Source organism: Arachis ipaensis, chromosome B05 (assembly GCF_000816755.2).
Source record: "Arachis ipaensis cultivar K30076 chromosome B05, Araip1.1, whole genome shotgun sequence".
Classification (NCBI taxonomy): Eukaryota; Viridiplantae; Streptophyta; class Magnoliopsida; order Fabales; family Fabaceae; genus Arachis; species Arachis ipaensis.
Window position 1 is genome coordinate 3,620,427 of NC_029789.2, and position 12,925 is coordinate 3,633,351.

Consider the following 12,925-nt stretch of genomic DNA (forward strand, 5'->3'; position numbering starts at 1 on the left):
AATCTCTTCAATAATCAAAACTAAAATCAACCTTAAACCATAAAAATCTTTTGAGAATTAAAATGAAAATCAATCCTAAACTATAAAAATTCTTTTAAAATTAAAACCAAAATTAACTCTAAAAAACATTTAAAATCAACCAAAATTAATCTAAATTATGAAAATCTTTTCAGATTCAGAACCAACTCAAGTCCAAATTATAAAACCTTTTTAAAATCAAGACCAAATTCAAACCAACCTTTTTTTTTCGCGGATCAAATCCATAATATAGTGTGAGTAACGTTGTTGTGGTTAATTAGAGTTACATGAAGTTTGGAAGAGAAAAATTCGAACACGGAAAAATGTGAAGGGATCGATATGGATGTCCTTAGCAAACGTTGTCAATAAACAAAAAAATTGATAATGACAAAATTTTTAGGTCAGTGTTGACTCCAAATATATTAGACATTCATGGGTTGTGATCTGAGAGTCGTGATGACTAGTGGAGAGGACAGTGGTACGATTGGTATTAGTGCAGGAGACGATGATAGAAAGGCAACCGTTAAAATATAAATGATGGAAGAAAGATTTTTTTGTCTTGAGTTTATTGTGAGAAAAGATTGAAAGAGTGACAATGTATATTGTATAGCCAAAAAAGGAATATGCTAAAAAATTTGAGAAAAAGAGTAGAAGAGATAATTTAATAATTGGATAATATTATAAAAATTATTTTTTTAAGAATTACAATATTAATTTTAGTTTTTCGTGGTTAATTTAATCCACTTCTAACTTTTTAATAATTAAAAATAATTATTTACTCATATTTTATTGTATCATGAGTTAACCAAAAGTTTGCATCTCACTTGTGTAAATAGTTTTTAAAATTTTGAACTAAAATTAATTTTAGAACAGATTGTAGTATACTTTTTAATTGGTGATAATGGTAAAGTATTACTCAATGCTTAGTATAAAATTATAAAAATATTATAATAATATTTAATTATATTTCTATATTACAAATATTTTTTTTTATCCTATCAATCTATCATTCACTTATTGAAAATCATAAACGTTTAAATAAATAATACTATGGAAAATTTTATTTTGTATGCTATTTGTTAAAAAAAGTTGTAAAGAGAGGCACTGAGGCGGAGCTACTTAACCCACCTAAGCAGGAAAGAATTGATGTTGGTTGTTATTGGTAAATTAGATCCACTTGCTTCCCTGCCCGTGTCAGTCAAACATGTCATGCCAACATGAAAGAGATTAAGGTTTAATTTGAATAAACAATTTAATTAATTTTTTTAAAAATAATTTAAATAATAAATAATTATATTAAAAATAATTTATAAATAAATTATTTTGTATTTAAATTTTTAGTTTTAAAAATATTTATTTTATAAAAATGTGATAAAAAAATTAGTATTATAAAAGAAGTCATTTTTTTAACTTTTTTATAAGATCTTAAATAATTTCTTAAAAAACCGTAATTTAGTTTTAAAAATTGCACCAAACATTAATACTAGGGTTAATAGTCAAATTCGTCCTTGAAATATCACATATTCTTCAAATTAGTTCTCAAATAATTTTTTTAGTCATATCAGTCCTTGAAAGATAAAACGTAAGTCAAATTGGTCATTCCGTTAGTTAGATGATGACGTGTCACATTAAGTGTTATGTGACATGATGACATGTCATGTTAAGTGTCACGTGTCACCAGATGATTGGTTGACGTGTCAAGTCAGTGACACCTAGCACGTCACGTGTCACTTAACATGTAAAAAAGTTATTTATAATCAAAATAGTCCCTGAAAGTCCAAACGTAAGTTATTTTCATCCCTAAAATTTTAAAAATTAATCAAATTAGCCTTTATATAAATTTTTTTAACTTTTTTCATAATATTAAATTTAAAATATTTTTGATAGTACTAATTTTAATATTATTTTTAAAATATATAAGAACTAATTTGATTAATTTTTAAAATTTTAGGGATGAAAATGACTTACGTTTGGACTTTCAGTGATTATTTTGATTATAAATAATTTTTTTACATGACAAGTGAACGTGGCGTGTTAGGTGTCACTGACCTAACACGTCAACCAATCATCTAGTGATACGTCATCATGGCACGTGACACTTAACGTGACACGTTATCATCTAACTAACTGAAGGACCAATTTAACTTACGTTTTATCTTTCAAGGATTAATATGACTAAAAAAATTATTTGAGGACTAATTTGAAGAATAAGTGATCTTTCAGGGACGAATTTGACTATTAACCCATTAATACTACTACTTTTCATAAGTCAGAAACTCATAAAAGTTACTTTTAAAACTTTTCAAACGGACCCTAAGTGATTAACACCTAATTCGGTCAACTGCTAGCAGGATTTAGGATTTTTTTAAATAAATATTTTAAATATTTTATTTATTGATATAAATAATTTGGATATCATTTACGTTTTTATATCTTATTATTTATTTTATTTACTGTGTAAACGAATTAATTAGAAATATATCTCGTTTACAAGCCACAAATTTTTAAACACGTATTCGTCTGATTGCTTCGACTTCGAAAGTCGGTCTCTAATTTAGAGAGTTTTTTCTCTATCTCTTTTTTGTCTTCTTACTTCTTTTCGTAATTCTCTTTCTGCTTCTTGCTGTCGTTCAGCCTCCTGTTCGAGTTGTTCCAATTGGCTGCGATGACTGTGTATGAATCCTAGTATTTCTGTGAGACGAGGAGGCTCTTCGTCCTCAGGTGAATGTACCTTTGATTGTAGTCGTCGGGTGTGCGAATTTCGCGATGTTCCTTCCCTATTAGAGTTACTTGTTCCTTTTTTCGCAAAGGTACAACAAGGGCTCGTTTGTCGTTTTAGGGCTCTGGCTCGGACTCAGATGCTGTGTGTTCGTTTTTAAATTGTTCGCCTGCCATGGCAAGGTGTAGACTTATAAGTCTCCATTAACAGCGCTAATGTTTTGAGAGTTACCTGAAACGGTAATTTGGGTCTGAACCTGGGGTTCAGATTTTTTCTGTGGTTGCGTCCGACTTGTACTAGTGTCGAAGTGCCGCCATCTGGGTTCTTCGTCAGGAAGTGGGAGGTGGTACCTGCTAGAGACTCCGATACTTAAGTTAGCAAAGACTTTAGGCAAATTTTTAGTAGGTTGGGGTCTGAATATACCTGAAGGTCTCAATGTATTTATAGTAGAAAGATAATCACCTTTTAGAATAAATTCCCCTTAGATGGTGGATGATCATTTTCTCATTTCTAAAGAAGTTATTTAGATCTCCCTTTTAGATGGATAAGAGATATCTTAGGAGTTAGTTACTTATTCAAATAAGTAAGACTGAATTTTCATCATCGCCTAGGACTATACATGGTTTGGTTAATCCAAAAACCAAACCTATTTTTTGGTTAACCAAAAATTTAATCTTGGTTAATTAATCAAATTAGTTTTATATGATAAAATTAATTATTAATCGGTTATAAAATTTAAATCCAATTTTTAACCGGTTATAAAAATAAAAATCAATTTTAAAAAAATAACTGGTTCTTGAATAAAAGAATTGGCTATTGGAAAATTAAAACCGAATTTTGGAAGAAAAAAAACCCAATTTTTAGACTAAAAATCTGTTTTTTAAAAAAACTCTTTTTTAAAATTTGATTTTGGTTAATCGATTTTTTAAATTTAGTTTTGGTTAACTAATTTTAAAAAATATGAATATGTTAAATTAGTTAACAAAAATGTGATTATAATTTTTTAATCGATTAATCATATTTTAATTTTTTAATGTACACTCTTAATTGTGCCCAACTTCTATAAAGTATGATAGGAGTAGAGAAACCCTTATTTATAAAGGTGGATTTTTATTGTTTTTTTAACATAGTTTTATTTTAGATCAAAGTATCAACAATTATATCCATCTTTTGAAGAATAAGTTATTTTAATTTAAAATGATTATTTTTTGAGTTCCTTAACTATAAAATTTTATAAAACGATAGTTTAAGTTCTATCATTCAACCTTAATTAAAAGATATGCTAGAAGACAAAAAATTTAGTGAAAACATGAGAAGTCACTTAAATATAAGGCAAATATAAAACAATAAAATAAAATAAAAAGAAACAGTAGTGGCAACACATTTTTCATAAAGAAGTGCTAGGTAAATAATGACTATTTTAAATAACATGAATAATTATTAATCAAATAAAAATATAGTATACTCTAATTTAATGCTACTAATTAAATTTAAAATTAATATACTCTTTTAACCCTATTAATTCACATTGTTCACACATTATTTAAAAGAAACCTGCTACACATATAAGTCTTTTTGACTTACAAGTCTTACAAGTTGGCACAAGCCCAATAAAATACACGCATTACACTCCCACATTCAAGAGTAAATAAACGCACGTTATTCAACCACTTCCTTTTTCTAAAGCGCGCTACTCACCATGACGACTCTTCTTCTTCTTCCTCCATGAAAACGAGTTTCTTGTCAAATTTGAAGATAATAGAACTTCAGAAATACACCCAAACGATTACAGAATACACCCAAACGATTACAAGAATTCACCCAAACGATTATAGAAATACACCCAAAGGATTATAGAAATACATCCAAAGAATTACAAAACTACATCCAAAGAATTTAAGAAATACACCAAAAATTCGTTGAAGTACACCTTATGCATAATTCAGAACTCTTTCTCTTTCTCCTCTTCATCTTCTGTTGCTTCTTCTTCTTCAAAAACGATTTCAGAGCTTGATGTCAAAAAACAATGAAAATCGAGAATAACGAAAAAAGAAAATAGAGAGAGAAAAGAACGTAAATGAAGAAGGAGAAAGAGAAGGCAAGAAACGAAAGAAAAGAAAAAGAAGAGGAAGAGGAAGAAGAAGGTGCAGCAAGAAGAAGAAGGTGCAGTGAAAACGTGCAGTAACGATTCGAAGCACGTTAATATAAATGACTTGTAAAGACTTGTATAAAAAAAACGCTTGTACGTAGAGAATTATTCTATTAAAAAAATATTGTTAATTACTTATATTTTTCCTTCTCAATAATATGTCGATGTATTAATTTGAATTTCTCTCTTAATTATCGAACAAATGACTCGTGAATTCTTATTTTAGTTTTTTTATGTCTCAATTCTTTTGCCTAAAAACATTTCTAATCTAAATTTTTGAAGACAAATTATATCAACACAATTGTAGAAATAACACTTGTGTTTTACATGGATCGATTTAACTTGAGTTGATTCTTCTATAGATTTTTTTTAGAAAAACATGTTAGTGAACTTAAAATTAAAAAAATCATTTTTTAAGATAATTATTTTCAATTTATTCGTTAAAAATATCCTTGTTGTTTTTTTATTTTAGTTTAGTTTAGAGAAACATGTGTTGTGATATTTATCACTTAAACTATAAATATAACTCTGCAAAAATCAAATACAAAGGAGGCACTCAGATAAACACGCCTAGAACGTCTTTTTTTAAAGATGTCTTTATGTTGTGTTTTAATTGGTTTTGGTATAATTTATTCGGTGTTCCTCATCACATATTATTAAATTCCTCAAAAGATTTTTTTTCCAAAAACAATAAAAAACATTTAATTTGGACTAAAACAAAAAAAGGTAATAGATTAACTATTAGATTTTTTTTTAAAAGATTATTTACATAAAAAAATATATCACATTCAAAAGTTTCAATTTACTTAGTTTGATTTTTTTACTTAGGTATCCGTGACTCATATTAGGGTTTTAAGTGTTTAGTTGAAAATAAAAAATAAGGTAAAAAAATTTCAATTGTCACATCAAATAGTCGCTAGAATGTATAATGTAGCAGTCGTTAGTCCATTTCAGCATGTCGTTAACGATTTTGTGAGACAGTGACAAAAATAAGATTAGGAACAAATGTGAGTCATAACTATTAAGTTGGGAGACATAATTGTTAGAACTGATTAGGAACCAATTGGGAGACATAATTTGTTGTTGCTTGATTAGGAACCAATTGTGAGTCATAACTATTAAATTGAGTACATCGAAATTTTTGAAATTAGATTGAAATATAATTGTTAGAACTGAACCAGTGATCGAACCGATCAAGCTACTGGTTCATTGGTTTATTGGTTCAACTGATAAATCACTGGTTGAACCGATAAAACTGGTCTCACGTAAATATAAAATATAAAATAGTTAAAAGTTTAAATTCATCCAAATAAACAAAAATGGTTTTTTCCCCTTCAATTAAGAAAGTAATATTTCCATAAATAAGTTGAAATAAAGGAGGAGGACTACTGGCGCTCGAAATGAAAGGGACAACTTAGCTTTGCGCGGAAACGTTTTCGGAGCTCTAATGGCGGTTCCGCTCAGAATGAGCAACAACAATAAGCGTGCTGTGCTTGCTCGTTTGAAATCCCTCATCAACACACAGCAGGTAACACAAACACTACCCTTCTTCTCTCCCTTTCATTTTGCTTTTTTCTTTTTGGTTCAGGCAATTTATCGAACACTTGGTGAGTGTTAACATCTCCTTTTCCTTTGGTTCAATTTCTCAGTTGCAGAGGTTCTGCACTTCTATGCAGCCCAAAGGGAAACTGGATGATCGCTTGTCTCCAAAAGGGGACTTAGATTACTCGGCTCTGAAAGGTAGCTATGATTATGCATTTTCTTTTGCTTATTTTTGATGGGTTGTAGTTTCCATTTCTTATGTTAACATCATTGCAACTAATTTTAGGTAGAATTCTTGCAGAGACATATGTAAATTTCCATGTAATCATGTGTGTGTATTTCTTTTTAAACCATGTTAATGGGTTTGACTAAAGCCTGAGCTGGTTTTAATTGTGACCTAATGTTCAGAACGCAATGACTTCTTGAAATGGAAGACTCTGGACGCTAGTAAGCTTGGTATAACCACTTCTAAGCTTTCGTATCCATCTCAGATTGTCTTGAAACATCTTAGCCGCAAAGGTTAGGATTTTCTTAAACCTCACTCTGCATTATTTAAGAGAGACCGTTGACAAGCTTGCAAAAAACATTGCAATGTTCCTCTTCCTATTCAAATGATAAAAGATGAGCATTGCCATCTTTGCTTGTTCTTCCCCACCCTTGAAAAGGGTTCTTGCTTGATTTTAGACAAACTAGGGCGTTTTATAAAACTGGATCGCTACACACACACATACACACAAGGATTTTGGTGCTAGATACATCTTATACTCTTCTCAATACCCATATTTTGTTCTTCAATAATTATATTCTTTTTACCTTCAAATTACAGGATTTAAGTCCTATTTGGTAGGTGGGTGTGTGAGAGATCTACTATTGAATAGAACTCCAAAAGATTTTGATGTCATCACCACAGGGGAGCTTAATGAGGTTTTCTGACAGTGATTCAATTTATTGACTAAATAAGCTCAGCATACCTTTTTGATGAGTTTTGATGAACATTTAGTGTCCTCAATATCTGGCAGGTGAAAAAGCATTGCCGTACAATAGGCCATTCTATAATTGTAGGGCGACGTTTTCCAGTATGCCTTGTTAATGTAAAAGGTTCTCAAATAGAGGTTTGTCCGTTGAGTAGTTATACTTGATTAGCTTTTCTCTTTCTTTAGTCTACTACTTACATGTAGGTTTTAGTGTGCTCTTCATTGGAGATTCTTCTTTGTAATGTACTTCAACAAAATTTACAAATACTGAATCAGGTAACCAGTTTTGCGACAGAGGCACAGACATTTGAAGGGAGTGACCAAGTTCGACGCACTCTATTGCCCAAATCCAAATGCAATAATAAAGAAGACTTAATTCGCTGCAAAAACTCCTTGTACAGAGACTTCACAATTAATAGGTGTTAATGGATTTTTTGTTTCCAGTTTTCTTAAAAGAAGTTGGAGAGGGTCTATTGATTTGTGTGTTTAATTTCAATTTAAAAAAAAATTGTTTCTCTTTAAAAAGGTGTGCTGCTTTAGGTTACAAATAATATAGGAAAGAGCAGTAACAGCTTGTTTTTATCTATAAGATAGTTAACTTTATACATACACTGACTTATTAATCCGTTTCTGGTTGTGGAAGCAGTTTATTTTATGACCCCTCTGCTGATAAGATATACGATTATGCCAATGGAATCGCTGATTTGAGGTCCTTGAAGGTAACCTTTTATTAAACTTGTTAATAAATGTTTACACCCAAGCATGACTAACTTGTGAGTATGTTGATATATATTTGTGCTTTGTAATGTGGATTCAGCTTGAAACCGTGATCCCTGCTCAACTGTCCTTCAAAGAGGACCCTGGTAGGTATTATCCTGCTCTCATTAGCATGTTAGATGAGATTTCTTTGACCATATTGATTATCATGCACAATGAAAATGAAGTTGCATATGAAATTTCTTTGTAGGGAGAATTTTGCGTGGCTTCAGAATGGCAGCTCGGCTAGGTTTATCATTATCAAGGGAGATTGAGGCTGCTATTTTGGCTTATTCTTCACGAGTTAAGAACATGAACAAGGTAACTCAATTGAAATTTTATGATGGTATGCTTCCTGAATGGGTGACCACCAAGCGAGAATATACTTTGCTGTTGCATACTGCCTGAATTTGTAATAAGAAGAATTACTTCATCTTTTTAATTTTACTAGTATGCTTCCACTTCCATATGTTGTAACTATACATGGGCAAGTGTAAAAATGCGGTCCTTTTCTTTCTTTTTTTTTTTATTTTTTATTTTCTTTAGCATTGTTATTGACACACCTGGCAAAGGTATACGTGCCTATTATAAAAAGTGCTCAAGGTTTTCTTTTTCAGATGTGAAAGTAATTATGGTTTTTGTTTTGTCATTCCTCCTGCTTCTGCTAATTGAACATTATGCCTTATACAAAACAATTGTTAACTCATTAGCCGGTTATAGGCAGCATATCTTGATGAACAGGCGGATAAAGGTGTTCTTGCTTCCAATATGTTGATGGTAAGTTACACTAGAAAAATAATTGTAGACTGAGCCTTTTTAAGATATTTTTTTCTTCCGTGAATGCAACTGCTAAAATGAAATTTGTTTTTTTCTCATGATAATTGGTGAAGATTCTGCTTTCTAAAAGTCAACTAAATTGGATATTGGATTTGTCATGTTGCTTACTGTACATCGATCTCTGATTAGTAGATGTACTGAGATATGGAGAGCTTCTCACACTTTCTTATGCTATGCTTGTATTATTATGCAAACATTTGATAAATGTTTTTCACCCAGTTTGTCTGAAGAAAGATTAGAAGACATAAAATGGATGAATCAGAACTTTTTGTATCCATATATCATGCATGCCTGTGCCTGGTACCACTTTTCTTCTTTCACCTCTTGCAGTTCTGTTACTTTTGCAGAAATTATTCTTCCATCTGGATAATTTGGTGACATGTGATCGGCCTTCTGATTGCACTCTATGGTAAGTGGTTTATGGTAAGTGGTTGCTTGTTGTAAGAAACTGTTTTTCATAAAAAATATTTGACCCTAAAGTTTAGAACTAGTTTTTCTTCGACCAGGGTTAGATGGTATTAGGAACCTGATCATTTGAGAGATAGGAGAAGTAGAAACTGATATACTAGTAAAACTAGTCCAAGGTTTAATGAATCCCCAATTGAGATCAAACAATTCTGATGTGGGACTTAAGTCCTATACCTTGCAACTGGGTTCTAGCTTGCCACCATGCTCTGCAGTCCTTACTATGGTCAAAGAGCCCAAAACTCTATAAACCTCCATCAGAATTCCATATTTTTAATGTGGGACTCAAGTCCCATGCCTTCCGATTGGATCCTAACATATTGAAACTACAAATATGAAAGTAAAAGATATGCTAGGTAGCCATCTATAGTGGTGCATGTCTGAGACATGATTGTATGTTTGTGTGATTCAGGATTGGGTTGCTAGCATTTCACCTAGCATTAGTAAATAACCCGCAAGAAGCCCTTGTGGTGTGGGCTCTTGCTTCTATTCTATATCATGGGAATTGGAAAGACGGTGTTAAATTCGCTAAAGAACATGCAGCAGTGGCTGTTAATTTTGCACCTGAAATAAGGATGTCCTGTTTGAACAAATCAGAAGAAGAAATTGCAAAAGCAGTCACTGAATTGGCATCTCATGTGATACACTCTGTATGTGTGCTGGTTAATAATGATAGTCTTCGTCAATCCATGGCTAGATACCCATCTTCTCCATGCTCTGGCACTGTAAGTAAATATTTCTTTTTATGTATCTATTTTACTAACATTTGACATTTTGCATGGTGGATACTGGATTGATTGCATAAATAGTTGCTCAGGATCAAGTTCTGTTCTAATCAACTGTGATATTTAAACATGCCATAGTTAGTTCACTGTTTCTGGTTGGACCTTGTTAACTTTTAGTAGTTTTTGGCTTGAAAATAAAATATCTATGTAGATCATTCATTTATGTCCATGTGAAAACATGTTACTTTGTGGTACTTCATATGGTCCCAGTCTAACTGAAAACACAAAATGGTGTGGCATTCAGGTATTTGTATCAGGGAAAAAAGGGCAGATTGTTGGTGATATTTTCAGAGTGCTAGTCAATGATGTCCAACTTTATAGGAGTAAAAGAAAAGGTTCAAAGATAAAATATGGCATGCTTAGCCAGGGCAGTATTGAAGAGATTAGATATGTTTTGGGCAAAATTGTTCTCAACACTATGATTAGTTGCATTGTTGAGAACAAGGATGATTTTGAGGCTGAAAAATGTCATCTTAAGACTGAGGACACTGAGGAAAGTGGCCAGTCACAAATTTCAAATTCAGTAATCCATAAATCGGTTGCAAGGAAACATGAAAGACAAGCTTTATCACCAAGTCCAGAAAGTAAGCAAGGAAAAATCAAGAAACAGAAACTGGTTGACAATGATCGTGTTCCAGAGCAGAAAGTGGACGTGGCGAGCCATGAATTGGTTTTCAAGGAAACCAGTCAAGAGGGGCAGAAGCAAGCAAAATTAACTCAGAAGGTTGATCCATCTATGATGAAGGGCTTTGTGCCGAAAATGAAAAAACATCCAATAAAGCATCCAGCGAGGCGTATGAAGACGGTCAAACAGAACTCACACACACCATCACAATTTAAAGTGTCTAAGAATCATCGTGAAGTAGCTGACAGCTGCAACATAAATGTGGATGCAAAAGTTTTGAAGAAAAGGTCCCAATCATCATCTGATGAAAAAGTTTTGAAGCATTCCCTCTCCAGTCTCTTCAGAAAATGAATACTGGTTGGAACTTGGAACCGGCATAGTTTAGAAACTAAACATATAGAGGAGTTGTATTAGATCTCTTTCCTCTTTTAGTCCCAAAATTTTTTACTGATTTAAAAGTAGGCTTTCAGTTCTTTAGAGTTTACTTGCCATCATTGGGGGATACCCCTCCCTTATCGTTTGATTGTGATGGGAGAAAAAAAAAGGAAAGAACATATATATACTTTTCAATATGAACAAGATTCATAGGAATTAGTCTCAAGCTGGATGAAAATCACATATTGTGTGTGGAAGGGATTTCATTGATGGCTTTTTGTGAGCTTTATAAACTAGGGCATGCAATCAGGTATTCAAATATGCAACTTCTTTATGAATAGACATCTGTGTGGAACATTATTAGAGAACATATAGGTAGGTTTTACTCCTTATTTTCGCTTCCTTAGCTTCGCAATGAACTAGCTTTTTCAATTCAAATGTGAGATCAAATTCTTGAAGAGCTTTAAGAAATTTTTTTTTGTTTCTTTAATCTTTAAGCTTGGGTCGCTATTAGTAAGTAGTAACCCTGATTGTTTATTTGGAAGTAAATACGTACGTAATCATATGATGGATGAGTCAGATATGTGAGCACGTGTATCACACTCGCAATTTGAAATATGACAACTCAAATGAGTTTGTTGCATAGCATTTATATATATATATACTTAGACATGTCAACGAAGTGGGGTAGATTTGCCAAATTCAATTTTCTTTTATCTTTTGTAATAAAAATTTAAAACGTTGTCGTTTATATATTTTTTAAAATTTTTTTTTGAAAATAATAAAAAATATTAATAATACCAATAATACAAACTTTTAGCATGTAACTAGTACATAAAAAAAGCTGATAGAAGAGATTAAAATAGATAAGTTTGATCAATTAGTACTCAAAGAAAGTTCCATGAGATGAGATAACCGTTTGCCCATTGTTAGGAGAGGTTGATGGAGATAGGAACAGTGAGAAGATAATTGAAACAGTTAACTCCTACGTGAATAGTGGGAGATAATGAAGATAGTGGGAAATAACGTAAATAGTGGAAAATAACGGAGATAGTGGAAAGTGACAAACGGTTATCTCATTTTTTTGTGTTTTAATTATTGTGCATCAACTTCACGCTTTTCACATTTTTATTTTAGTCTATTTTACTAAAAAGTTTAAATTATTGATATTATTAATATTTTTTTATTATTTTTAATTTTTTTATTATTGCTATTTTTTTTTAAAAATACATATATCTCGTTTATACTTTCGTTTACCATGTAAACGTGATTCAATAAATATTTTTTAAATTATTTATTTCGATAATTATTACATTTATTTAATTTAAAAATAAAAAAATCCAGTAATCATACTATTTTGAACAAGATTAGAAATGTGTTGTGCAACTAGTAATTATTTTTGCATCTTGTGATCCAATACATATAAGATTTTTTTTCCCTAGTTTCATCTTTGAGTTTTGAGCAATTGATAGATAATCATAATTAAAAGGATTTTGTGAGGAGACAAAAATGTCCTTTTGCTTTTTTGATGTGATACAATGTCTAAGTTTAAGAGATTTTTTTTAAATAAATAAAATAAATTTTTTAATTATAAAAAACATATAATTTGTAGTATTTTTACCAATTTGAATTTGCCATCAATGGGGATACAATATTGTTGAAGATACAAAGTGTTTTTTT

The 12,925-nt window shown here is 31.1% G+C and overlaps 1 protein-coding gene across 1 annotated transcript; it reads left to right on the forward strand.

The window, feature by feature from the left end:
- On the forward strand, positions 6,278 to 11,627 carry LOC107639976. The gene is made up of 13 exons (XM_021123517.1): positions 6,278 to 6,414; positions 6,536 to 6,626; positions 6,837 to 6,947; positions 7,255 to 7,352; positions 7,448 to 7,540; positions 7,679 to 7,821; positions 8,049 to 8,121; positions 8,220 to 8,265; positions 8,370 to 8,563; positions 8,879 to 8,935; positions 9,343 to 9,404; positions 9,873 to 10,185; positions 10,490 to 11,627. The coding sequence occupies exons 1-13, from the start codon at positions 6,334 to 6,336 to the stop codon at positions 11,219 to 11,221; spliced, it is 2,094 nt and encodes a 697-aa protein (XP_020979176.1). The 5' UTR covers positions 6,278 to 6,333; the 3' UTR covers positions 11,222 to 11,627.

Bases quoted from the DNA above. Each gene is read 5' to 3' on its own strand.
- LOC107639976 (XM_021123517.1), top strand. From the start codon at position 6,334: ATGGCGGTTCCGCTCAGAATGAGCAACAACAATAAGCGTGCTGTGCTT. The intron at 8,266-8,369 runs GTAGGTATTATC...ATTTCTTTGTAG, and splicing joins GTCCTTCAAAGAGGACCCTG to GGAGAATTTTGCGTGGCTTC. The intron at 9,405-9,872 runs GTAAGTGGTTTA...TGTGTGATTCAG, and splicing joins CCTTCTGATTGCACTCTATG to GATTGGGTTGCTAGCATTTC.